Source organism: Eublepharis macularius, chromosome 10 (genome assembly GCF_028583425.1).
Source record: "Eublepharis macularius isolate TG4126 chromosome 10, MPM_Emac_v1.0, whole genome shotgun sequence".
NCBI lineage: Eukaryota > Metazoa > Chordata > Lepidosauria > Squamata > Eublepharidae > Eublepharis > Eublepharis macularius.
Window position 1 is genome coordinate 60,442,481 of NC_072799.1, and position 25,676 is coordinate 60,468,156.

General features: G+C 46.7%; 1 protein-coding gene across 2 annotated transcripts in view; it reads left to right on the forward strand.

Annotated features, from left to right (window-relative positions):
- The window catches only part of GLRB (glycine receptor beta), a 60,775-nt gene that overhangs the window by 17,907 nt on the left and 17,192 nt on the right, over positions 1-25,676 (forward strand). For both annotated transcript variants that reach the window (XM_054990602.1, XM_054990603.1), the window contains exons 5-7: positions 4,655-4,884; positions 6,406-6,488; positions 20,551-20,691. In XM_054990602.1, coding sequence (XP_054846577.1) covers positions 4,655-4,884; positions 6,406-6,488; positions 20,551-20,691 — 454 coding nt within the window. The remainder of the gene's footprint in view (positions 1-4,654; positions 4,885-6,405; positions 6,489-20,550; positions 20,692-25,676) is intronic.

The following is a 25,676-nucleotide window of genomic DNA, read 5'->3' on the forward strand; positions in this document are numbered from 1 at the left end:
ACTCTACCATGTGCTGCAAGGTGGGCAGTTATCTTTTGCTCAATCTTGTTGCATTTCCCCCCTTTTCACTGATGGAGCTGCTTTGCTTGCCCTTGCCTCACTCACCCCCTCCAAGCTGGCTGCCTCTTCTAGCTCTTATCTGGGAAGAAGCAGACAGCTTCTTTTTTCTCTCTCTCAGTGGGAGGCAACTACAAAAAAGAGTGGGGGTGGGGTCACAGTCCAAGCAGGTGCTGGGAATGGGCATGATGAAAAACTTAAATCTTCATTGTGCCCTATAACTAGGATTGGCAGGTTGAAGCCCCCAAACAACCGTAGCCTAGAGTTCCTTGTGTGTATACAAAGTGCGCGTGGGCTCCTGGGCCCGGAGCAATGATGTCACTCATGGAGCAATGTCATCACTGGCCACTCCCTTGGGAGGCCAGGTGGGTGAGCGGGCCTGCTGCTTCCCAGGCGTGGCAGAGAAGGCTGGCAGGGCTGGGTGTTTCTCTGGAGCCTGGGTCGGGTGCTTTTCTGGCACCCCGCTGCTTCCTTGGTGTGGTGGCGGAGGCTGATGCTTCCCTGGCATCCTGCCGTTGGGTGGGCTGGAATCAGGTGAAGGAGGCAGAGGCGGAGCCGGAGGCTGGGCTGCCTGGAATAACATAACATTAACGTTTGATTTATATACTGCCCTTCAGAACAAAATGCCACACTCAGAGCAGTTTACGAAGTGTTTTATTATCTTCATGACAATCACTCTGTGACGTGGGTGGGGCTGAGAGAGCTCTGAGAGAATGGAGACTGACCCATGGTCAGCCAGCTGGCTTCAGGCGGAGGAGTGGAGAATAAAACCTGGTTCTCCATATTAGAGTCTTGCTGCTCTTAACCACGACACCAAACAACTATACCGAACTGGGGGAGAGAAGGCAGAGTGGTACGGGAAGGCCTGCTGGTGCTGCTGCAAATTTGTGGACGCCAGCAGCCAGTCACCCCTCCTCCTTCATGGTCAGAAACAATGTTTTTCAAAACATCCACTCTCGTGAACTTAGCATTATCAGCTCCATGGAAGCTGTTTAAACTTGCGTGTCACTTCAACCGGGGAGTGATCCCTTTGGCTGCGGGGAAGAGTAGCTGAATATCCCTTTTAAAAAATAGCATGGTGCATAGTCCTCAGGCAAGCAGACCATTTTATTTATCACTGAAGCCCTCACTTCCAGTCATATAAAAAGTTATAATGTATAGTATGAGCTAGCCCTGACTTTTTGGATTATCCCTTATGAACAGAACCACCACTAGTCAGCCCAAAACCCAGGTTTGACTGTGTAGAGGAGGAGGATAGAATTGGGAGGAGGGGGGTGAGAATTAGCTTATAATGTCTCAGGTTGCCTGACAGAACCTTATTAGCCTTATTTGCTTTTTATTACTTCTGTTTCTTCCCCCTGTTTCTTCCCTCCAGGAAACATAGTTTTCTTCTTGTTACGCTAAACGTTTTTGGTTAATACACTCTACATCACTGTCTTTGTTCTTTCAGTGATGCTAGTCAAGGCTTCCTTGATTTTTTCATGTATGTATATTATATATACACAAGGGAGGGGCACCAGGGTAACACAGGAGGAGGAAAGACTTGGGAAATACACCCCTCCCATCTCTTTTTCTAAGATGCTATACATTTTCAGGGATTTGAGCAGGCTAATTTTCTCATTCCCCCCTTTCCCTTTAACGAGCCCCAATTTAAACATGAGACTGGTAAGCAAAAGTGGAACTTTTCATTTATTCACCATCTTATTTAAATTGGACCTTGCCTGTGCAAAGCAGCCACATGTGCTTGGTGAGAACTGCGGAGGTCCGTAGCTCCCGGCAGGTGCTGTGCTGGCATGCTAATGAAGCACCTGTTTTGGTGAGATGTTAGGCAAACACAAAGGCCTACAGGTGAGTACTTTTGCTTCTTGTATTTTTTAAAATTTAAATTGGATTTTGTTTGATAAAATGCTTTTTGAGGAAAAATCATTCTGAAGATAAGTTTCTGTTTAAGATACATTATAGCCCAGTGGTTTTTCATGATAAAATAAGGATTATTTTTAATTATGTAATATGAGACTGTATATTCATGCAGTGTTTTTTAAAAAATCTGGAAATGAATTCCATCCATTCATTCATTCATTAGGGCCCCCATGTCATGTTCTCCCCGAGGCTTCTATCAGATTATTTTGGGTAATTTTTCTGTGTAGAAGATACCATCACTGATGCTTGGTTTTGCAGTTCTCCAAATTGTGAATTTGTGTCTGCAGAGATAACGTTCCTTTTCTTAACAGCAAAAATGTTTTAAAATAAACATACAGAATTGAGAAAGAGACCCACATTCTTTTGCTCTTCTGCAAAGCTGTGTACACAGAATCAACCCCTTACCTCTTAAGTGCTACATTTCAAGAAGTTCAATGAATAGAAGATTGTTTGGGGTAATGTTAAAATAGCTGAGTGTAAGGAGGGAGGGGCAAGCAGCGCTAATGAAAGTGAAACTTTTTGGACAGAATACTCCAGAAGTCTTGAGAACAGTGTAGCTTGAGATTTATCATATTATTCTCACTCTTAAACACGAATGTTTAAGCAAATATGAAGATATATATGCTGGATAATATTACTGTTTTAGTTAAATAATACAATTTAAATTATTATTGTTAATGATTATGTTTCTCCAAGTATGAATGATTCACCTATTAAACTGGTAATAGGTCACCTTGCAATGATTTCATAATTAGCCTTCCCTCCCCAACTCACCTGTGGCTGGTTTGTGGGCCGTGAAGTGTGGAGTGCAGGGCTGGGGCTCCTACCATGTCACCCAGGGCTGGCAGCACCTAGTGGCCCCATGTGACTGTTTTTATTTTTTATTTATTTATTTATTTAGTTTTGATTTCTACTCCACCCTCCCCGATTACACTCTGCAAAACAACACACTAAAAACTTACGTTTTACAGTTCCATATAAAACAGTGCGCTCTCGCTCTCGCTCTCGCTCTCCCTCCCTCCCTCTATTGATATTGTGAGAGAGCCTATTTATTTAAACCAGCCAATGGGGCTGGGCCGGCAGAACTGTGCTGAGCAGTTTTAGGTCAGATCTGTTGGGCAGTTTTATATGTAGGTGCCGCTCTGGCCCCTGTGTACAGTTGTCATTGTCCGGCATCCCACCCAGCCCACCCTCAGTTTAGTTTGGAGACTTTTACCCTGCAAGAAAGGCTCCTGGGGTATGTCATTGGGAAAGGATGCTTTCTTGGTTAGTGTTTGTATTTTATCACAGCTTTTGGAGTGCCTGTTTGGGCATTGGGCACGGATCCTTTAGGGAGGATATACGGCCTGCGTGCACTGTTTCCCTGTAGTTAGTGATCTCCTTAAGGAATCTTGGGGGCGATGCAGGACAGGGACAAGTCAAGCTTGGGGCTGTTGGGGTACGCCTGTTCCCAGGTGATAAGGGAACCACACAGAGGCGTACGCCCTGGTGGAATCCCTCTTACTGTTATTCCATAGTGCCCCCTTCAGCTGGTGGACTGAGGAGGCAAGGGGATCACTGGCTGAGCAGTTGGGTCAGCTGATCTTGGGATCCATGCCCTATGTGGTGCCAAGGCTCCTGTGAACTGTAAGCAATAAAATTGTGGCCTTTTTAACTCCATCTGTGGTATTCGTGTCTTTGTAGCCCCTGCCCTCACACTCACCCCTCAACCTGCCCCCAGAATCTATTTCAAATGCTGAATAACCAAACAATCATTAGTTTTCAGTTAAAACTGTAAAACTAACCTGAGAGGTTATTGATTTGATTTAAATCACATCTACCCTGCTTCTCCAGCATCAAGTTTAGATTGGGGCTGACTTGCCCCAACGTTGCTTTCAACATTCTGTCCCTCCTGGAGCATGTGTAGTTGTCATCAGGCCATTTCGTGCATTTTTTCCCTGGTTAATTTTTTCTGCTTATCTGGAGAGTCCCTTGAGTATGTGAGGACCTTTGTGCTATGTGGGTGGTCTGATTTTGTTGCTTTTGTAATTGGCACATGAGCCAGTTACTTTACTATTAGATATAGTGATCTCACCTCTTGAGTCTGTGTAGTTGCATCCTTGTTAGAATTCCAAAGATGTGAAGTGATAGGTCAAAAGGGTAATGCACTTTTATGGCTGTAAATGGAAGAAAGTAGAATGGTAGAAGAACATTCAAGTTCAATATATTGAATTGATGCCGTGATTCAGAGACACAAAGTTAAAAAGGGGTAGTCTTCTGTTTTTTCCATTGTCTCTGTTATGTAATTCACTGATCTTTATGTTTTGTTGAATGTTGCCTGCATGGTTCTTACTTTCTTTTCTGCAGGAGGGTGTGCTGGAGTTTGTTTATACCCAACGTTAATGCTGTATTGTAGATAATATACTTAGATTGTAACATGACAGGCAGGGTGTATTTCATTTTAAATTTTTTGTACAATGCCTAGCAGTTTTAGGGGTCTGTAAATAAATAATATAACATAATAAAGTGGGCATTCTCGATGTTCCCTGATGGATGATGTATCCAAAAGGTATTGCTTTTTAGACCTATGCATCTCCATTTATGTCAGAAAGATGTCAGTTTTTAATGGTGAGCACACATCATTTTGAAAAATGTCATCTTCCTGTCAGTGTAATATGCATGCATCTGTTCCAAACAGGATTATAGAGTTAACATCTTCCTAAGACAAAAGTGGAATGACCCACGACTTAAGCTGCCCAATGATTGGAGGGGTTCGGATACATTAACAGTGGATCCCACCATGTTTAAGTGTCTATGGAAGCCAGATCTCTTCTTTGCAAATGAAAAGAATGCCAACTTCCATGATGTCACTCAAGAAAATATTCTTCTGTTTATATCCCGTGCTGGAGACGTCCTGGTCAGCATGAGGTATTTTTTTTTGCTTTCAACTACAAACATTTACTGTTGTCTTGGGATAGATAGAAGTTACTGCTTGATGTAATCTGTCTGTGTGGTGCGTGTGGTTTTTAATAGAACACCTTTGGTAAGCCTGGCTATTAAATGATACTAATGGGAAGCTTATCAACAGCCATGTTAAAGGGAAATTGTTTGCCATGTGATCAGAGAATGTGTCCACTTTCCAGAAGGTTGTACATGGGAGCGGCTCTTGATTTCACATAATATGACAACCTTCAGTTTGTCGTTCTGATTGAAGGTGTAAGCCGCTCACGCTCCGATATGGAAGTCCAGTGTGGAACTGGCCACACATATGTGTGTGCAGCGGTGGTCCCAAATTGGTCCACTTGGAAAACATTCAGTATTATATTGTATTATGTTAGGTAAAAGATTCTCAAATATTAACAGTGGCATGCGGTGAGGTGCTGTAGGACAAGGTAAAGAAAAAGGGGCAGAGGAATCTGGTGTCAGATGCCTTTAACTGATGTGGAGCCAAGGGATGGCTGGAGTCAGTACTCTGTTCACATGGAGTACTACCCGACTACAAGTGCAATTATAGCCTAGACAGGCAAGCTCAAGCCACCACTGGTGCCTTGTATCTTCAGTAAAGACCCCCTTCTACATGACAGCCACTTAGTGGCAGCAGCCTCTTCCTGCCTTTTCCTACGCATCAGACCTGCTCATTGGCCACCAATATCAGGGTAATCCTAAGATGAGTTACATTATTGATGTCAATGGACCTAGAAAGGTGTACTTCTCCTTGGGATTGCACTGTAGGAATTTTACTGTGACAAGTCCAAATAGGAAAATCCAGAAGGTGAATGGTTGCAGTAACACAATAACCAACAGTATGTGGTTACTATAATAGAAAAATAATCATGCTGGAAAAGAGCCAGTTTGGTGTAGTAGTTAAGAGTGCGGGACTCTAATCTGGAGAGCTGGGTTTGATTCCCCACTCTTCCACTTAAAGCCCGTTGAGTGACCTTTGATCAGTCACAGCTCCCTTAGAGCTCTCTCAGCCCCACCTACCTCACAGGGTGTTTGTTGTGGGGATAATAATGACATACTTTGTAAACCGCTCTGAGTGGGCATTAAGTTGTCCTGAAGGGAGGTATATAAATCGAATGTTGTTGTTATAAGAATGAAATAAGACAAATTACTAATGATTTTTATCAGGTATCTATTCCACTGTTTCCCTTGTGAGACAGCATCACGGGATTGATCTATTTGTTTAATTTCTCACTGCAGCGTGTAAGGAAAGCACAGGGACTGATCTCTGCTTTCCCTTGACATTTGCTGCATTCTAAACCAGCACTGTTAAAGCAAATGCTAATTCAGCTTCACTAGAACATTTTAATGCAATATACATTAGAACAATATGTGAATTCGATTTTTATATGAATATATACTGAGTTGCTAAGATTGTAAACAAAAGCAAAATGTCACATCAAGGACACTTTGAATGAGTTACAAGCTTTCTGTTTACATTTCCAGATTATCCGTTACTCTTTCATGCCCGTTGGACTTGACCTTGTTTCCTATGGATACCCAGCGTTGCAAGATGCAGTTGGAGAGCTGTATGTAAATCAGATTGTGCATAAAAATAGTGACTTCTTTTCATGCCTAGAAACTGAACCAGAATATGCCCTATATATTTTGCCATTTAGCATCAGGACTTAAAATTACATCATAAAGTTATTCATCTTCTTATCTTTTAGAATTTTCCCTTGAAAATTCTTTGCCTCATTCTGACTAAAGCCTCTAAAGCCCCCATTCCATGTTTTGCTCCCTTTTATTGATTTCAGCAGAATTTACATCCATGCACATTTAGAATCAGAATGTACTTACAGTGTTGCCAAGTAGGCCCCCTCCCCTGCTTTGAAGCCTGCTATGAACTGTGTTAGAGTTTCCTGCATTACTGTTTCACTGCTGCACAAAGACTGCTTTGCACGTGTGTGTTCTGATACACGTGTCAGTTTCCTGCCTGCGTGTCAATTACCTTGCTGCTGTAATAGACTGTGTAGTTTACTGACTCCATGTTTGGATAACTGCACCAAGGACTCTCTTTCTGGGCAGCCCTGCCCTGACCTGTATCTGGAATTCCCAGTGTGTGTGTTTGGACTCTGTTACAAGTGTGCCCCGTGCCTGCATTGCCATCTGCCACGGACCGTGCCTGTTCTCTGCTTTGGACTGTGTTTTAAAGTGCTGTTCCCCCTGCCCCCCTGGAAGCCTGCCTCATATGGGCCCAAGCCGCTGCTAGCAGCCGGGCGCCAGCCGGGGAAACCTCCAGCGAGCCTGGCTAGGCGCTCCCTGGTCAGTTCCCACCTGGAGCCTCCCGCGGGCCGGTCGCCGAGCTTGCCCTCGCTACCGGGCAGCCTGCTATCCAGCCCCAGCTATGCCCAGCCGGCATCCATGTTCTCAGGCAGCCAGAAGACCCTGGGGAGAAGACTGCTTTGAGAAGCCATTTCGGCGAAGCGGGCACACCACGTCCGCAGCGAGAGCCCCTCGCCCCGCTCTGCATATCTTAGGAGCCGCCCCGGAGAAGGAACTAAGTGCCGACCATCCCAAGCACTTAAAGAATGCATCTCAAAGAAACCTCCGCATTCCAAAGCTGATGACATCAGGACAAGCCCTGTCCGCTGGAACATCCTTTCAGCCCACTTGGATTTCCCCCCCCCTCTTTTGTCCCCTCTTCCTGAGGTGTCACTTATCACAATCTGATTACCAAAGTGGCCCATCCAAGCCATTCAGTAGCCCATTAGACCCTTTGTTTTAATCTGTGAGAACCACCAAGCACAGCACCAGCCCCAGGGTACGTTTTGGGGTATTTAAGCTGGTCTCTCAGACCACTCGGTGCTCAGGCCATTCCCTATCCAGACCCCCCCCTTGCTGTCCGTGGCTCAGGCCATTCCCTATCCAGACCCCCCCCTTGCTGTCTGTGGCTTAGGCCATTCCTATCCAGACTTCCTTGCTGTCCGTCTGTGGTCCCAGTGCTGGCATTGGGCCACCTCGCTGTTGTGTCTCTGCTTCGCTTCAGGATAAGTGAGTATTCCCCCTATCATCGTTGGGAACCAGCTAATGCGAACGTCTCTGTATTTCCTACTCTGTATTTCTTAGACCTTGTATGTTCTTTGTATGATTGTGCAAGCTAGGCTTACGCTACACTCAATACACGTGTTTGGACCTTACTCCTTGTCTGCCTCTTTTTCACTAGAGTGTCTGGGATCGGGACCTCCGTAAACATAGGTTATGATCCTCGCTTAATATTAATAGTTACAGACTGCTACAGCTAATTCCCCATTATAATAAAGAGCAGTTCTGGTAACAGTTTACTGGTGGAGAATATGCGGGCATAACCCGGTTCGTGTGAATACACGTGAGTCGACACGCGTGTCTTCAGCGAACTGACTTAGAGGAAAATTTTCCAGACCTCAGTGTAAAGAGCGCAATTTAGCTCAGGGAATTAAAAGTGTGAATGTGTGTGGCTCTAGCGAGCATTTCTATCTTGTGGGTTGGCTTTTCCCCCATTTCCTCCTTCAGCCAGCTTTGGACTACTTGCCTTTTGTGGTGCACCGCGAGGCCCTCCAGCCGTTATAACCGGTGTACTGTGGGTGAGGACCTCTGAACTGGTGAAGTTCCTGGCCACCTTCCGGGCCGCCTAAACGCGTCTATGTGGGTGGGATCCCAGAAGTAGGCTCTCTATAGATATATATATCCTGAAGCAGCACATATAAAATTCTTTTCCGCCCTCCCCCGTCTCTCCTAAGTCCGTCCAAACCCCGTTCCTGCCAGCACTTAGGCTTCAATCCCTGCTCCGGAGGAAACGTGAAGGGATCGATAGTCCGTTCGCTTTAGTTAGCTTTGGGAATCTAAAGCCAGGTTCCTGAAGCCCCGCGGCAGCCGGCCGCACCGTGCTTAAGAGTTTTAAGTTAGACTCTTGGGCGCCTTTCTGCTTGCGAGTTTTAAGTCAGACTCGTGGGCACACCTCGCTTGGGAGTCAGTGGGACTCTTGGGCACACTTTTGCTTGAGAGTTAGTAGGACTCTTGAGCGCTTTTTCCGCTTGGGAGTACAGTAAGCTTTACTCCTGAGCACTTTTGCTTGGGGACTTGCAGAGGCAGTCCTTGAGCGCATTTAGTCTTTTGGTCGAGGCTTGGAGACAGTTTAACCGTTTGTCTCTGAGCACGAGGCCTGGGGACACTTTGAGTTTAGTTCTTGGGCAGAGAGCTTGAGAGCATTTTGGCTTCTGAGCAGAGGCTTGGGAGCATTTCTGGTTGCCTAAGCAGAGGCTTGGGAGACCCCTTAATTGCAGTTTCTGAGCAGAGGCTTGGGAACACTTTCTGGTTTTCTGAGCGCATAGGCTTGGGAGACCCCTGAGCTTTGGTTTTCCGAGTATAGGCTTGGGAGACCCCTGAGTTTTAGCTTCTGAGCAGAGGCTTGGAAGCACTGAGCGTTTTGGTTCTTGGGCTTAGAGAGCTTGAGAGCACCCTCTGAGCCAGTAAACTTTTCCTGGTCCCGTGGCTTGTAGGCAAGCTTGAAACGGGAATAGGAATTTTTCCTTCTCCCCCGGTGGAGAAGAGCCGAGTGTAGGACCCTTAAGAATACCCTTGTGAACCTAAAAGTAGGACCTTAAAACCCCCTGGTAAAAAACCCTTGAGGACCTGAGGGAAGGATAAACCTCCCAAAAGGAACATAGAGAGGAAGAAGTTGTTAAAACCCTTGAGCAGCTTTAATCGCCCCACCCCTGGTGTCGCTGATCCACTCTTTAACCTCCCCGAGATCAGCCTTAAACGAAAGTAAAATGTACCGGGCAAACCCCACCGTGCCCCGCCTGGAGAAGTGGCTAGTTAAGAAGGGAGATTGCCCTTGGGAAGCTGGTTCCTTCAAGGGACCTGACCCGCTCCAGATAGTCAGAAGTGCCTTCCAAGATTTTTGTGAGAAAGAGAAACCCAAGTCGAGCAAGAAAGACAGATACGGAGCTTGGGCACTTTTCACTGCCTTACAGGACAGCGTGTCCCTGATAAATAAATTACATATAGCGCAGGAAGATAGTGAGCAGGAGATAGAGAGGCTCAGATTAGCCCAAGACAAAGAGAGGAAGGAGCTAGAGGAAAAAGCAAAGCGAGAACAGGACGCCCTGCACCTAGAAATCCAGAGTCTCAGGGCCAAACTAGCCGAACAGGAAAGAGACCATGAGGAAAAGGCAGTTGAGTGGCGCGCCGAATGCGTCAATTTCATATTAGAGAAGCAAGGACTAACTACCGCCCTCCAGGACGCTCAGCACAAGGCCGAAGCGGCCACCGCTAGTGCCGATATGGCTGAGCGCGCATTAACTGAGGGACAAGAGGAGATTACTAAGCTCACCCATGCCGCCCGGTTCATGGCGGACCACAACCAGTCTAAAACCGCAGCCGCGGACCATTCAGCTTGTAAGAGGGAGCTAGAGGCCCTAAAGCGACACTTGGGGATGCAACAGGCCGTAATTTCCGCCGTGCACCCCTCAGCCCTCTTGGCCCTCCCAGAAGATAGTAAGGACAGCTGGACATCTCAATCGCCCCAACCCGAGGAAGTCCCACAGCCCCTCCATCCAATAGCTACTAAGGAAATAGTATCCATGGACGAGGATGGCAGAAAGACAGACCGGGTCGTTAAAGAAACCCGCAATTGGAGGCCCGATGAGCTCCAAGCCATAGCAGATCGTATGGGACCCCTAAACCGAGACACAGCCATCCAGTGGTTCACCCATGTGACCACCTCTCAGCCTTCCGCTAGTGGTTCCGATGTAGCCCAACTGGCTCGCCAATGCGCTGCCCCTGAAATAGTCTCGGCCCTGAATGCCTATATCTCTAACCGAAGGTTAGCCACCCGCAGTCAGTACGGAGCGATTAAAGAGATCTGTGCATTCCTGTGGCCCACCAAGAGCCTGAAAGCCCTGTACATCGCAGAGTCTCAGAAACCTGGGGAGGACCCAGAGGCATATTTAGCTAGGAAACAGCTTCTTGCAGAGCTAGCAGACGAAGTGGACCTGGATGCCAGCGATGTACCCGACTTTGATGAGTTAGAATTCAGGAGAGCAGTCTTAGATGGACTCAATAGCACCACCCGCCTAGCACTAGCAGGAGTAGAGCCCGGGAGCATCTCATGGGGAGACCTGGAGGCTCGCATCAGAAGCATTGCTGGCCTGTTGCGAGAAACTGGCGCCATCCGCCATGTGAAGTCCCCGGCCCCCCATAGGAGAGAGAGTGAGCCCATCAACACAGTCACGTATGCCAACCATGGTCCCCACTCCCAATATCGGCCCCAAGGGCATAGCTCGTACTCGGAGCCTAGAGGTGGCATCTTGCGTGGGAGAAGTGGTAGCTTCACTCGGGGCCGCAGCCAGAGGGACTCCCATCCAGGAGTGACCTTTGTGCCCACCCCCAGTCACTACCCTTCCTCCCCACAGGGACCCTCTGAGCCCTGGAGACCTGCGCTGCCCTCGGCGCCCCCGCCCCCTCGGGCACCGCACACATACAATCACCAGGTCTACCCTCCCCCAAGTCAGGCTGACCCCTGGAGACCGCAGCCAAAGGACCATGAGGAGCCCTCTGACCTAGGAGAGCCGCCACCAGCTGGGAACCCCTTTTTCCAATAGGGATGCCCGGGGGTCACACATTACTCTCCCCACTTAACTGCCCGTGGGAGAAAACCAAAGGTTGAGGCTAGCCTTCGACCTCCGGGAACTAAAAATAGCTGGAAACTTAAAAGAGAGAAGGAAAGATTCCAAAGGGTGATTCGCACCCAGAACCCAGCACCAACTCTGCCAGACACCTCTGAAAGAAACCTGGCAGAGCTGCAAAATAAAATTCAGGAGCTCATAAGTGTAAATAGGGAACAGAATTTAAAAATAAATGATCTTAATAAAGAGAATGAGGAATTAAAAGAAAAATTAAATGCTTGCACAACAGAGAAAGAGCAGCTCCACAATAAATTCCTTAGCATGCAGACTTTGCTGGAGGACCAGAATAATGAAACTGCCACTTTAAAAACCCTGATGCAAAATCTCCTGGAATCCCAGAGACTCACTGAGGCCAGATTAAAGACTTTAGAGGAACAATCAGTGATTGAATCAGCACCCCGCCCCGCCAAAGGCAGTGAAACAGGTAGCCAGTCACCTTTGCCTCCAATTTCTGCCTCCGCCCCCATGCCCAAGAAGCCAGAATTCACTTTAGCCTCTGAGCATGTGCAGAGTTTAAAAGTCATTCCCCAAGAAATTGTCTTGGCTCCCATAGACTGCCCCCAGCCAAGCTATACACAGCCCACCGTGACTGTGCCCTCTTGCAATGATCCTGAAGAACAGGTAAACAAAAGTAAAAATGCAGTTCCTTTAAAAGAATTAAATTGCGTTGAGAATCCAGTGCCTGCAACTACACACCAAATAGCTTTCTCTCAGCCTTCCCAGACTAACACCCCTGAAGAAAACCTTATGTTGTGCCTGTGTGGTTTAGTAGTGCTTGAGCTAATTCAAAGACATTTGTGTATCTGTTTCCACGTTTTAAAAGGCTCAAGCCCAAAACTTAATGAAAAGGTAGAGCCTCCAGCAGTAAGTGCAGTCAGGAATGTAATAAGGCAAGTGAGCAAATTCCAGAAAGACTCCCAGTTGCTAGCAGCATCTAAAACAGACTGTTCCCACTCAGCGTTACACTCCCACCCCTCATTGAAGTGGAAAAACTGGCCAGACCAGGATTCTGACCTCCTCCCAGTTCTTCCTTTTGTCCTCTCCCAGGCTGAAGTAAGCCCAAATAAATGTAATCACTGGTTCCCTGTCAGAATTTGGAAGGGATTGGAACCAGGAGTGGAAAAGCCACCTTAAGGAGACTTGAGTTCAAGTCCCCGCAGCCCCCTTCCCTTTTCGTTGTGCAGTCTTAACTATATGTGTGTGTGAACCTGAAGCCCAATTCCCTTTTGAATTTAGATGTAAAAGGCCAACGTAGCTTCCTATAATCAAGTAAAAGGCCAACTTAGCTTCCTATAATTATTTAATGTTTTTTTTATTTCTTTTCGGTTCTATTCTTTAACTTCATTAGGCGGGCCCCACAGTTGGGACCCTAGGGGGAAACACGGCAACCAAGGCCAAATAGGACCACCACCGAAAGTGATTCTTAATTGGATTGTAAGCCGCATGTTCGGAAAAAATTGCACAGGCAAAAGAGATTTGCTGTGTGAAAGTGTTTGGAGAGGCTTTAGCCCAGAGGTGACTGTATTCTTTCGAACATGGTGGAATCACCAAATAAGGTGATCCCTGTATTCGAAAATATATCACCCGCCGTGCTGGTGAAGATCCCGCATCTACGTAGATTCGGGGTCTCACCTGCCAGACCCACGCTTTCGCATGATGGTCGGCTTTGGCTTTGAGGGCCGTGCCTCCCCTGGAAAAGGACCCCCAGATAGCCCAACATCCCTCTTCTACTAATGTTCATATTCGTCATGGTGAGTTGCTATACGGCGCCACCACTTAGTACGCTTTAGTGCGAAAGTAAAAGACCCGCCAGTATTTTGTAAATATGTGCCCTCTGGAATATGTTATTGAGGTGCGTTCGCCACGCACAAGGGGCAGCGTGCCTCCTTTACATAGCCAGGATCCCCCGCGCCAAGATGACCCCCGAATAACCCAGACACAGTGGCGCCGGCAGATCTCGGCCGCCTCCGCCGCTTTTCGATAAACGCCGCCGAGCACCTTCGGCTCCACTTCGGCCCTTCCCGCTAGCAGCCGCTCGCCCCACGTAATCTTTTCCCTTGCCCGTACCGTACAAGGGAAAAGAAGGGGGGGAGACATGTTGAAGTTATAGTGAAGCCCTGCCAGGCCTTCCAGGTGAGGGCAACCCGAAAGTACCCCACACCCGTATGCTTCTTGCTCCTTATATTTTTCTTGCCCAGTGTATTTTTCCGTTTTTTGCCCGGTGTATCTTTTTTTTCTTTTAACTAGAAGATGGGGCCTCCCGAGGGAGTCCCTCCAAAAATTGGTTGTCCTGCAAACATATGACGAAAGCCCATTTTTAGGAAATTAAAGCGAGGGCCCCCGTCTGCAGCAACCCTTATAGTTAATGGAAACCGCTCTTTAGTTTTTTTCTTTTTAAAACGGCAAGGCCAGGCCGAGCCGGACCGATAGCTCTCAGCCCGCAAAATAAAAGCAGCCCGCCGCCAAGCAAGGGGCACCTGAAGGCCACATAGTCTAGGCACCCAGGGACCCCTGGGGCGAGTTTGCATAATCCCGCCTAACGCGCAGCCGACCCTTGCCCGACGCAAAGACGTCCCCCCTGAAATATACACGCTTGAGAAAGAAACCTTCGCACAGGAGTTCCCCAGAGCAACAAGCTGGAAGGCTCGCTTAGTGCTCTGGGACTTCTCGTTCGAACCCCGCTTAACATACAGTGCTGGCAGAAAAACGCCCTCCCTTTTCTTTTTCCCTACTTCACCTCACTCATTTATTTTTGCTGCAATGAACTCAGGGAGCCTGTACTTATATCCGCAGGTCTCCCCAGGATATTTTCACCACAAAAGGAAAAGGAAGGCCAGGAGATGAGGCACCTGGCTACTCTGTGTTTGCTCGTGCTGGCAGGCACCCTAACAGAGGGGCGCCCGTCCAAATTAATGCCCTACCCCCACTGGAGATGTATTAATACACTGGCAGGAAATGAAATGATGGTCTGCAAGGTTGTACAGCAGAGCAATGTGACCACCCCCACGGATCGCACAAACTTCCGCAGTTGTGAAGAGCAGTGGATCCGACCCCCAGAGCTTGTTATTTTATGTGTAGGAGTAAAAACTCTGTCCCAAGAGCTAGTGTGCTATTCACCTACTGACACAGTGTCACCACTTGCTCCGATCCCATGTATGTTTCTTCCCCGTATCAGGCCAGCCCCCACCGCAGTCCCGGTGGTAGACAAATATACCACCCCTGCCAATTTCGAAACCTCGCCATTTGTCACTGAGGCTTTCGGACCATACTGTGAAGTTATTTTAGTGTCGGCCGCAGTATGGAAGGCAGGAGACCCCTTTAGAATGACCATCCTACTAGGCACTACTGCCACTGAGTCTGCATCAGTCACTATCACGCCCCCTTCAGGCGCAGTTCTCTCCTTTGCTATAGAACGCTGGGAGAACCTAACCTGGATTGTAAAGGAGGAAGACCTAGCCAAACATGGCCCACCCGATTGGATACTGGTTCAACAGACGCCCGAATGCCAAACCAAGCCCCTAGTAGAGAAGTTTCACCGGCTTGGGCTGCTCTTTGTAAATTTGACTCACGAACCAGGCAATTATTCCCTGCTGATCCGGACCCAGGAGACCCACACCATCCAAATTGACCCTTTGATTGTTAGCAATAAGCAATTGAGCCAAGGCGGCACGCACCTAGTGGGCTCCCATGTTTTGAAAACTGACATTCGAGAGAGAGTTCTAGTCCGCCCGCAAATGTCTTTAAAAGAGATCCGCATCGACTTAGCTGAGCTAAATGTAACCCAGAGGCTGCCGCAGTGCGCTCCCTATCTGGAGGCCGGTAGCAAGGGTTGGAATGCATGGCTACAACTGTGGATCGATCCCTCCCCCTCTCTCTCGCGTGCCAGACGAAGCATTGCCGACTGGACTGCCCCTGCAGCCGGAGGCTTAGCAATCATGGATTCGGTCAATATTGAGACTCTCGCTAATAAGTTTGCCCATGTCACGACTAGCATCTCCGACTTAGGTAAACCGGTGGTGCAGTCCCTAAATTCCATTTCAAATGGGCAACACGAGATCAGCTCCATTTTAGTTAACTGGGAGAGTCAAATTGAAAGAGATTTTTCTCTGCTGCTCAAGGGAACACAGTCTTTGGAACGCAACATGTCAATAGCCATGGCATGTATGCAAGCCCAACAATTAAATCAGGCTGTGGCCATGGGGCTAATTCGGCAAGCCACGGACGGGCACTTGCCCCTGGAAATTAAAAGATTGATTATGCCCAAATTGTCACCCCTAGAGCTGGAGCTTGAATCCTGGTGGTCTCTCGTAAATTCCTCATTCTCACCGACCACCCAGGAGCTTAAATTATTTTTATTAACGGCCAGTGCGCACGAGTCATTCCATGTGTATCCAGTCGTGCCTCTGGGACTCCAAGTCAGCGACACCGAGGTCCTCTACGCCCGCCACCCCGACCATTGGGCCCGCTTTACCCCGACCGGATGGCAGCTCGTCAACCTCCAAGGGTGCCAGCATCGAGACCAGACCGGCTTCATTTGCCAAGACCGAGCCTTTGCACCTCATCACCCCTGTGTAGCCCCGCAAGTCGATGCCCTCAACGAGTGCCCCTTTGAGGTCGTCCGGGAGAACAGCTCCGCTGTGGTCTACCTTGGGAAAGGATGTGCCTGTGTGCGAACGGCCTGCGACTTTGTGATCCTGAACTCGTTCCAGCTCAAGCCCGTGATCCCGGGAGTCAATCGCTGCTTTTGCAACCTGTCTTCGGTGGCAGCCTGCGACGTCACCTACACGGTACCGGTCTGGACCCAAGAAGAGATCCTGGTGGCACCCTCCATCTATCGTTATGTGAAGCCCATTCCCCTTGGCATCGGTCTGGAGCTAATCCACGAGCTCCTGGCCCACCCCCAGCTCCACCGCACCCTCCAGAGCATCCAGAGGGACGGGGACACCACTGCTTTGGTTGTGTCCCACAACAGAAAGGAGATTTTGGATCTTGTCCAGCGGATTAAGACCACCGGCGAGCATTCCTGGTGGGAGACCCTCTTTGGCTGGAGCCCCACTGCCACTGGAATTTACAATTTGGCTTTGCACCCGATCATCGTTATTTTGGCCCTCCAAGTTTTGTTGTGTGCCTCACTGCTTTATTTGGGCTGTTGGAGCCGCCGACAGCTCCAGCAACTCCAGCTGTCCTACCGTCTGGACCATTACAATCCAGACCTCCTCTTGCCCTAATGGTTATTCTTGGCGCCCTCCTTTAACCCTTGTTTGTTTTATTGCTTGTGCTGGTATGAACTATGCTTGTATTTTATTATGTTTACGGATCCTGAACCAGCCCCATGGACGCTCTGCTGCCGGACACCACTCCGAGGCCCTCTTGTGGACTAGGGGGGGACATATTTCTCTGCCTCCCAGCCCATGGCCCTTCTCCAAACGACCGCCAGCAACGCCACCGCCATGAGGACTAGAACTGTGTGCCTGAAGCCCTTCTCGCCGCTCACCGACCCTGCTCTGCGGATTGATGCAGACAGCAAGGGGGGGTGGAAGTGTGTTTTGGAGCACATGAACTAAGCTTGCTTGTTCTTGTACATATGCAACCCAGTCCAGCAGCTGTACTGCGGACTGAGCCGTCTGTGATCTTTGTAGCTCTATTGTCTTATGAATTTCTCGCCATTGCTTTTATGAATTTTACTCCCATGAATTTAGCCCCGAACTAGCCCCCCCTCTATCTATCGCAAGTGCGCCCATGAACTTCCTCCCGATGAATTTGATTTTAACCTTAGGAATTGCCTTTTTAACCTGACTCCCTCCGCCGAGGTAATTCTAGCATATCTATTATTTTATGAATTTGGTTTTAACCAGGACCCCTTCTGAACGGTCTCTTTTAAAGGTTATTTTAGTCCTGATTTTAGTCCAGCCATGTTGATTTGGTTTTTAATCGCAGAGTTTATTTTTCTGTCCCCCATGAGCCCTTCCGCCGCTTACCCCTCATGAATTGTTTCCACGCACTTGCTTTTATTCTTGCTGCTTTTGACTGCATGAACTATTGCTTTTAATCACATATATGTATTTATGATTTTAGCCATTTATGAATTACTCTACCCTTGATGAATTATGCCCTGCTTGCACATTTCACTTTACCTTGTATGAATTGCTTTTAATCCTACATTCATGAATTGAACCATGAATTGTCTTTGCTTTTAAATCTTATGCCTATGAATTGATCCATGTATATTAATTGCCCCTGGTTTTTAGTGCTTTTAATCCATCATGAATTCCGTATGAATTACCTTCAATCATGAATTGATCAATGTACACAATTATGAATTATTGCTATTTATATGCATGAATTGATCATTGCTGCCTATTACTATGAATTACTATTGTTATGAATTATTACTATTTATTCTGACGGTTGCACTTAGCACACCCCCTGGTGTGAACCCAGAGACCTGCAGCCCATTGGCTGATCTAAATTGCACTTATTCGGTTAGGTGGTTCTCCAAACTAAATTTTTTTTTGAGTGACGCCTCCCCCTCCTTCCCTTCCCACTCCTTCTTTGCTCGAAGCTCGACCACCGGACATTGCCGACCACCTCGCCTTTGAAGTCAAGTTCGGAGACCCGCGCGCCTGACGTCCCGGGGTCTCCGAGGGGGGGAATTGTTGCCAAGTAGGCCCCCTCCCCTGCTTTGAAGCCTGCTATGAACTGTGTTAGAGTTTCCTGCATTACTGTTTCACTGCTGCACAAAGACTGCTTTGCACGTGTGTGTTCTGATACACGTGTCAGTTTCCTGCCTGCGTGTCAATTACCTTGCTGCTGTAATAGACTGTGTAGTTTACTGACTCCATGTTTGGATAACTGCACCAAGGACTCTCTTTCTGGGCAGCCCTGCCCTGACCTGTATCTGGAATTCCCAGTGTGTGTGTTTGGACTCTGTTACAAGTGTGCCCCGTGCCTGCATTGCCATCTGCCACGGACCGTGCCTGTTCTCTGCTTTGGACTGTGTTTTAAAGTGCTGTTCCCCCTGCCCCCCTGGAAGCCTGCCTCATATGGGCCCAAGCCGCTGCTAGCAGCCGGGCGCCAGCCGGGGAAACCTCCAGCGAGCCTGGCTAGGCGCTCCCTGGTCAGTTCCCACCTGGAGCCTCCCGCGGGCCGGTCGCCGAGCTTGCCCTCGCTACCGGGCAGCCTGCTATCCAGCCCCAGCTATGCCCAGCCGGCATCCATGTTCTCAGGCAGCCAGAAGACCCTGGGGAGAAGACTGCTTTGAGAAGCCATTTCGGCGAAGCGGGCACACCACGTCCGCAGCGAGAGCCCCTCGCCCCGCTCTGCATATCTTAGGAGCCGCCCCGGAGAAGGAACTAAGTGCCGACCATCCCAAGCACTTAAAGAATGCATCTCAAAGAAACCTCCGCATTCCAAAGCTGATGACATCAGGACAAGCCCTGTCCGCTGGAACATCCTTTCAGCCCACTTGGATTTCCCCCTCCCTCTTTTGTCCCCTCTTCCTGAGGTGTCACTTATCACAATCTGATTACCAAAGTGGCCCATCCAAGCCATTCAGTAGCCCATTAGACCCTTTGTTTTAATCTGTGAGAACCACCAAGCACAGCACCAGCCCCAGGGTACGTTTTGGGGTATTTAAGCTGGTCTCTCAGACCACTCGGTGCTCAGGCCATTCCCTATCCAGACCCCCCCCTTGCTGTCCGTGGCTCAGGCCATTCCCTATCCAGACCCCCCCCCTTGCTGTCCGTGGCTCAGGCCATTCCCTATCCAGACCCCCCCCTTGCTGTCCGTGGCTTAGGCCATTCCTATCCAGACTTCCTTGCTGTCCGTCTGTGGTCCCAGTGCTGGCATTGGGCCACCTCGCTGTTGTGTCTCTGCTTCGCTTCAGGATAAGTGAGTATTCCCCCTATCATCGTTGGGAACCAGCTAATGCGAACGTCTCTGTATTTCCTACTCTGTATTTCTTAGACCTTGTATGTTCTTTGTATGATTGTGCAAGCTAGGCTTACGCTACACTCAATACACGTGTTTGGACCTTACTCCTTGTCTGCCTCTTTTTCACTAGAGTGTCTGGGATCGGGACCTCCGTAAACATAGGTTATGATCCTCGCTTAATATTAATAGTTACAGACTGCTACAGCTAATTCCCCATTATAATAAAGAGCAGTTCTGGTAACAACAGTAAGACGCTTATGGAATTGAGAAACCCTGTATCAGAAACTGCTAAGAGATTGCAGATATCCAAGAAAAAATGTCCAGGATCCCACTCACCCAAGTGGCACTAGTTTAATGACCTCACGTGGGCGCTAGAGTTGTTTTTCCCAACAGGACCCCCAACGCTCCTCTACAGAACAGCATTTTGTGATCTGGCATGCAGGTATGCCATTTAGAGCCAATCACTTTCTCCTTAGCTGAACTTTAGGCAGTGCAAGCTTGTCTGACCAACATTTACTTGAGAGGCTATTTTGGACAGATAAAAAGGAATAATCTAATCAAAGCTAATGACTCTGCAGTGGGATTTTAATCTCATTTTGCATTTGTTATTGATGCTGGCTTGTATTTCATGGCCATTTTACTCTTCTGGAAAGATACTTCCCCCAACAAGAGACGGAGGAGATTTCTGCCAGTTCCCGTCTCCCTCTGCAGAACACCATATTGTGCTTAATGCTGTTCCTGGGGGTCCTGTGAACCCCGCGGGCAGCACTTTGGGAGCCCAGGAGGTTACAGTCAAAGAGAGAGGCAACAAATACCCATTCCATGAGCTTCGTTCTGTTAGTGGTTGTTTTGGGTAAAAGATACTGATGCGGTTTCTAAAATGTATACATAAACCATAAGACAAATATTATGAGAAAAAATATTTTCTCACAGTATGCTCTGGATAATACATTTGTTATTTCTTCCTCTTTATCCTTTTCCAAACATATAGTTGGTTACACAACTGATGACTTGCAGTTTAACTGGCAATCTAGCGAGCCTGTTCAACTGGACAAAATTGCTTTGCCACAGTTTGACATAAAGAAAGAAGATATTGAATGTGGTAACTGCACCAAATATTACAAAGGAACTGGTACGTACTTTCAGTATTTAATTACTTGGGTAGATTCCACTCAGCTATGGGATTTAGTTGATGATTATTAGTCACATTCTGACTTGTTTTTAGTAAAGATATGTGCTCTAATGATTTTTTCAGTAATCTGCTAGAAATAACGTGATGCAAAATATAAGTGCTCTATAACGATACCCTATAGAAGATAACCTTAAGCTGCATAAGAGCTTTCTTGTGCAGCTGTTCGGAAGAATCTTGGTGTTCTGGTGGGCAATTTCTCTAGAATGCTGATTCTTATTTCAAATTGCTGTGAGGTTTGTTTTATACTTACGTTGACTAGTTTTATAATTTCATACTTGTGTTCCCTTGTGTGTTCTTTCATTTACTTTTATACTTCGGTTCACTTGCATTCAAAAGTGTGTTCACTCATTCTTTCCGAAGATCTAGCCACAGGGGTGGACTGGCCAACCAGTCCCTGAAACACCCCCTCGGGAAACACTGCTTATCTCCTCTCCCCGAGTTCCCTGAGCAGAGGCCTCTCTCATATCCATTTCCCCTCCCTCTGTTGGATGTTTGTTAGTGGCAGCACTCACGAGCATGCTTTGGCCTCACTCCTCCTTATTTGGGGGCTGCATCGGTCTACTCAGGCCCTCACAGCATGGCTGAAGCACGAGCTGCAGTGCTGGGCTGAGTGGTGATGTACCAGCTGAGCTCGGCACCAACAGGAGGAGCAGAGGGAGGCCACGGCATCTCTGGCAACAGATGGGCTGCCAACAAGCACCATGGGGAGGGAGGGAAGATGGATTAGGGGAGCCTTTGAGGAAGAGCCGGGAGGGGCAGGCCTCTTGGGTCAATCTTCTTTTGTCCGTCCAATAATGCTGGTGCTTAGGATGAACGTTCTGATAAGAAAGAGGTTGAAGCTCTGTAGTTATTTGACTTAAAGATTACTTAAAATTGTGATTTTTATAACTATGGTTGGGGACATTGTGTATAATTTCACATCATAAATTCTTTGTAGCATCTCATTACCGAGGGTCTCCTCCTTCCTCAATATGCTGCATCTTATGAAATAAGTAAGCAATAGAGATCTTCATTTTTAACTAGAATAAAATGAATAAAATTAAGCTACTGATCCAATCCAGTACACAGCAAACCTTAATGCCAAGAATCGTTGATGATATGGAAGCAAACCATTTAAATACCTGGCACCAGACTTTTGGTGATTGTCATGTGCCTTGAATTGTTCCTGGAAGCAAATAAGTAGCTGTAGAAATATTGTTAAAACCACTAAAATGTGATTCCAGCAACTTAGACTAGCTAGCAATTTTGCTGCTTCATTTTGTACTAGCTTCTGAACAGACTTCAAGGACAGCCCTATGTGAAGAACATTACAGTGTGATCAAAGCATTGATAACCATGGCCAGACCTTGTCTGCTGAAAAAAGTCTGCAATTAGAGAATCATACAAAACAGGATAAAATAACTACATGTCCCACAGAAGATCTGTTCATCTCTCATAGAATAGTGTTCATCTCTCATACAACCTGTAACTGTTATTTTAGAGTGAGTTCAACACCAACCAGAACAAGGTGTCCTTCATAATCCACCTCTGTTTAGATTGCTTACCAACAACTACTCATTTTTTTCTAGACTGAATGTTAGGTACTGGTTGTCATTATCACATCCTGTTCAGAGCATGTGAGCAATTGCTCCCCATCACTACCTTCTGGTAGAATTCTGCCTAGTAGAACTGGAACAATTGAAATGACATACCCCGCCCCCCCCCCCCACACACACACACCAATTCCCAACTCAGCAAAGAGCTGGTCAGCATCATGCTAGATGTCATGAGTATCAAGGATGTCATAACTGAAGGTACTGAAAATTACCTAGAGATACAGGAATATCAACAGGGTCTCATATCTCCCTTTCCCTCTGTTGCAGCAAACGTCATCAGTTAGGACTGGGTTCTGGACTGGTTTTAGAACAGAATCTGGATGAAATGCCCAAATATTTGAATTCAGTAAGAATGGGGCTTAAAATAGCATTGCTGGGAATTATCACATTCAAATGAATGTGGTACAGCTCGCTTTGCATGCCTCCCAGACAGCAGTTGGGCACTCATCTGCCCAAGACTCATGTAGGTTGAGAGGTCCATAGAATATAACAGGGCCAGAGATGGATGTCAGACAGGACCTTAGATTAGTGCTTTACATTACTGAGGTTTCAATAGATAGCAGGCTTATTAAGTGTCATAAGTACAGTTTATTGAGTGAATCAATGAAAAGATTGGTTGCATCTGTTGATGAGAGTGCATTAGAGCTTTGAGAAACCATTATTTGTGGTAATGGCTTCATTCCAATAATCACTTCATAGCTGTTGATATTATTGGCTGGACTGTGGCCCTGTGAACTAGTTCAGGTGAGCCATGCGTGTTAGCAACACAAAAGGCACAGGGGAATTATGAGGGATGGAAGGTGGAAGCAGAGCCGAGTCACCGCAAGGAGTCAGAGATTGCTGACTAGTGCTCATAGGAGTTCCCCTTTCGTCCATCCTCAAGCTGTTCATTAGTTAACTACAAATATTCATAACCAAACATATTTTTCTGAGTGAAAGTATAGCAACAAGATGAATACATTCACTGCCAGCTAAGCCATTATCAGAGAATATATCATCTCCTGAAGAAAAATACTTGCTTGTAACAATGGGTGAGCACAGTCATATTTTGTTTAGATCTCTCATCATTTCATCCACATACAACTGCAGATCAAATATATGCTTTCTTTTATTGCTGTGGCTAAGACAAGCCCCTCTCTCTTTACTTGACCATGTGGGTCTTTATAGCTACATTTTAAGAGTTTGACTGGGTTATGAATCAGACTGCCATTCTACCAAAATGAGAGAAAGTGCATGACGGTTGTAAACATAGGATTAATACTTTTGCCTAGTTACAATCTTCCTTTTACAGTTATAATCAGAGACTGTTGAGGTGAAAGAAGTTTCAGACAGCATTTCGTGTTCTGATTTCAGTGTTGGACTTGTTTTTTGTTTTTTAGAGTTTGTAATGAAACTGCTTGCTCCCCCCCCCCCACCCCCAAACCTCTTGATGTAAAATGTACCTTGTGTATGTTTCTGCCTTGGAACATAACACTTTCTGTTGGCAAGATAATATAAGTCAGTCAGAGAGCGGGAGTGAATTTCTGACCTAACACAAACAGCTGAACACATAAAAGTCATATATAGTTAAGAATTTGACAACCTGTGGAATCCATTTGCAAATGGCATAGAAAGAATTCCACTCACTCAAGATCATAAAAAAGGAGAGGATCAAGTAACCGGTGTGTGTTCAGAGTTCACTTTTGCAATTACTCAACAATAATTTTTCTTTGTTTTGTATTTTATTCCATTACTTTTTGTAATGGACTGTGTTCGTGAGCATTCTGTATTTTCAGAACCATTCAATACAAAGTGCATTCTAAACTTTTATTTGGTTTTGTTGCACGCACAAACCGCCCCCCCCACTTCTAAATACTGGGCAGTCATAGCTCCACTGTGTACATCAGACCTGTGTTAAATGAAATGTTATGATTGTATAAACCTTTTGTTTAAACAACTGTACTCATTTGGAACTCAGAATCTTGGTGGTGCATCATAGGGTGCGCTGTAGTTACAGATTTTTATTTTTTGCATTTTAAAATTCACGATTTGTACATTCACACAGTTAAAATTATTGTCACATAAGATTCCATACACGTGCAACTCAGGAAGAGCAAGCATTGCCATGTTGGTTATAGTGCAAACTTTATTTATGTCTTCATATAAATTCTGGGCCAAATCCTGCAAGAAATAATACATACATATAAATAAAATTGCCATAATTGTCATGATTGGAGAAGGAGGACACTTTATGTATACATAAACATATGCGAGTAAGGGAAATCAAGCTGAGCTTCCTTGGGGAAGTTTTCAAATCTAGGGAACCAGCACAATTTGCTCTTGTGTTCTATGCATTTAATTTTCTCTTCTTAAGGAGAGAGTTCTCAATGCGCTGTGCAGAGCATCCATCTCCTCGTTCAAGAGAAAGCAGTAAGATGCATAAACAACTGTGATAAATACCTTTTATAGATAGAATAGTTTTTTACCTGGGAGAGAGAGGTGGACTGGCCTTTTACTGGTGGCCAGGAGAAAGGTGAACCTGTTGCTACCGTTGCTGCAATCTAACCCAAGCAAACCCTGTGGAGCCATTGCTTGTTTCAAGATTGTTATAATGTCCCTGTCTACCCCTGTATAGAGTACAGATTTTGGAGTCCTGGTAGCTGCAGAAAGTGGGGAGAAGAAATCCATTCCATGAACATATCTCATCAGATCCAATATTGATATTGTCTGCCTTTTTAACCAACATTGATTGATTGATTGATTGATTAGGCTTTTAGCACCCCCCCCCCCCTCCACAAGCAGGCTCAGAGTGGGTTACAACAAAGTATAAATACATTTAAAATCATAATAAAAACCACATCATAGTTATCATAAAATACAATTCCCAAGACATCAACTAATGCAACCCACCCCTGCCAATAGTGAGGGGTGGGGGGAGAGGGAACAGTCATTACTGTCTACACTACAACTCATGTGAGGGGCCGAGATGACTATACTTCCCGCCCCCCCCCCCAACAAGAGACCGGTAGGGAAGCTCACCAAGATGAATACAAGACTGGCCTCAACCATATGCCTGGTGGACTATCTGAGTTTTACAGGCCCACCAAAAGGATAAAAGATCTTGGCAGGCCTGAGTATCTACAAACAGAGAGTTCCACCAGGTTGGAGCCAGGACTGAGAAGGCCCTGGCTCTGGTCAGTGCCAGTCGAGCCTCTCTGGGGCCAGGGACTACCAGTAGATGCTTATCAGCTGACTTAAACACTCTCCGGGATACATACGGTAAGAGGCGGTCCTGCCAGTGAGAATCAAGAATCAAATGTCTATCTTTTTGTGAAAATTGGTTATTAAATT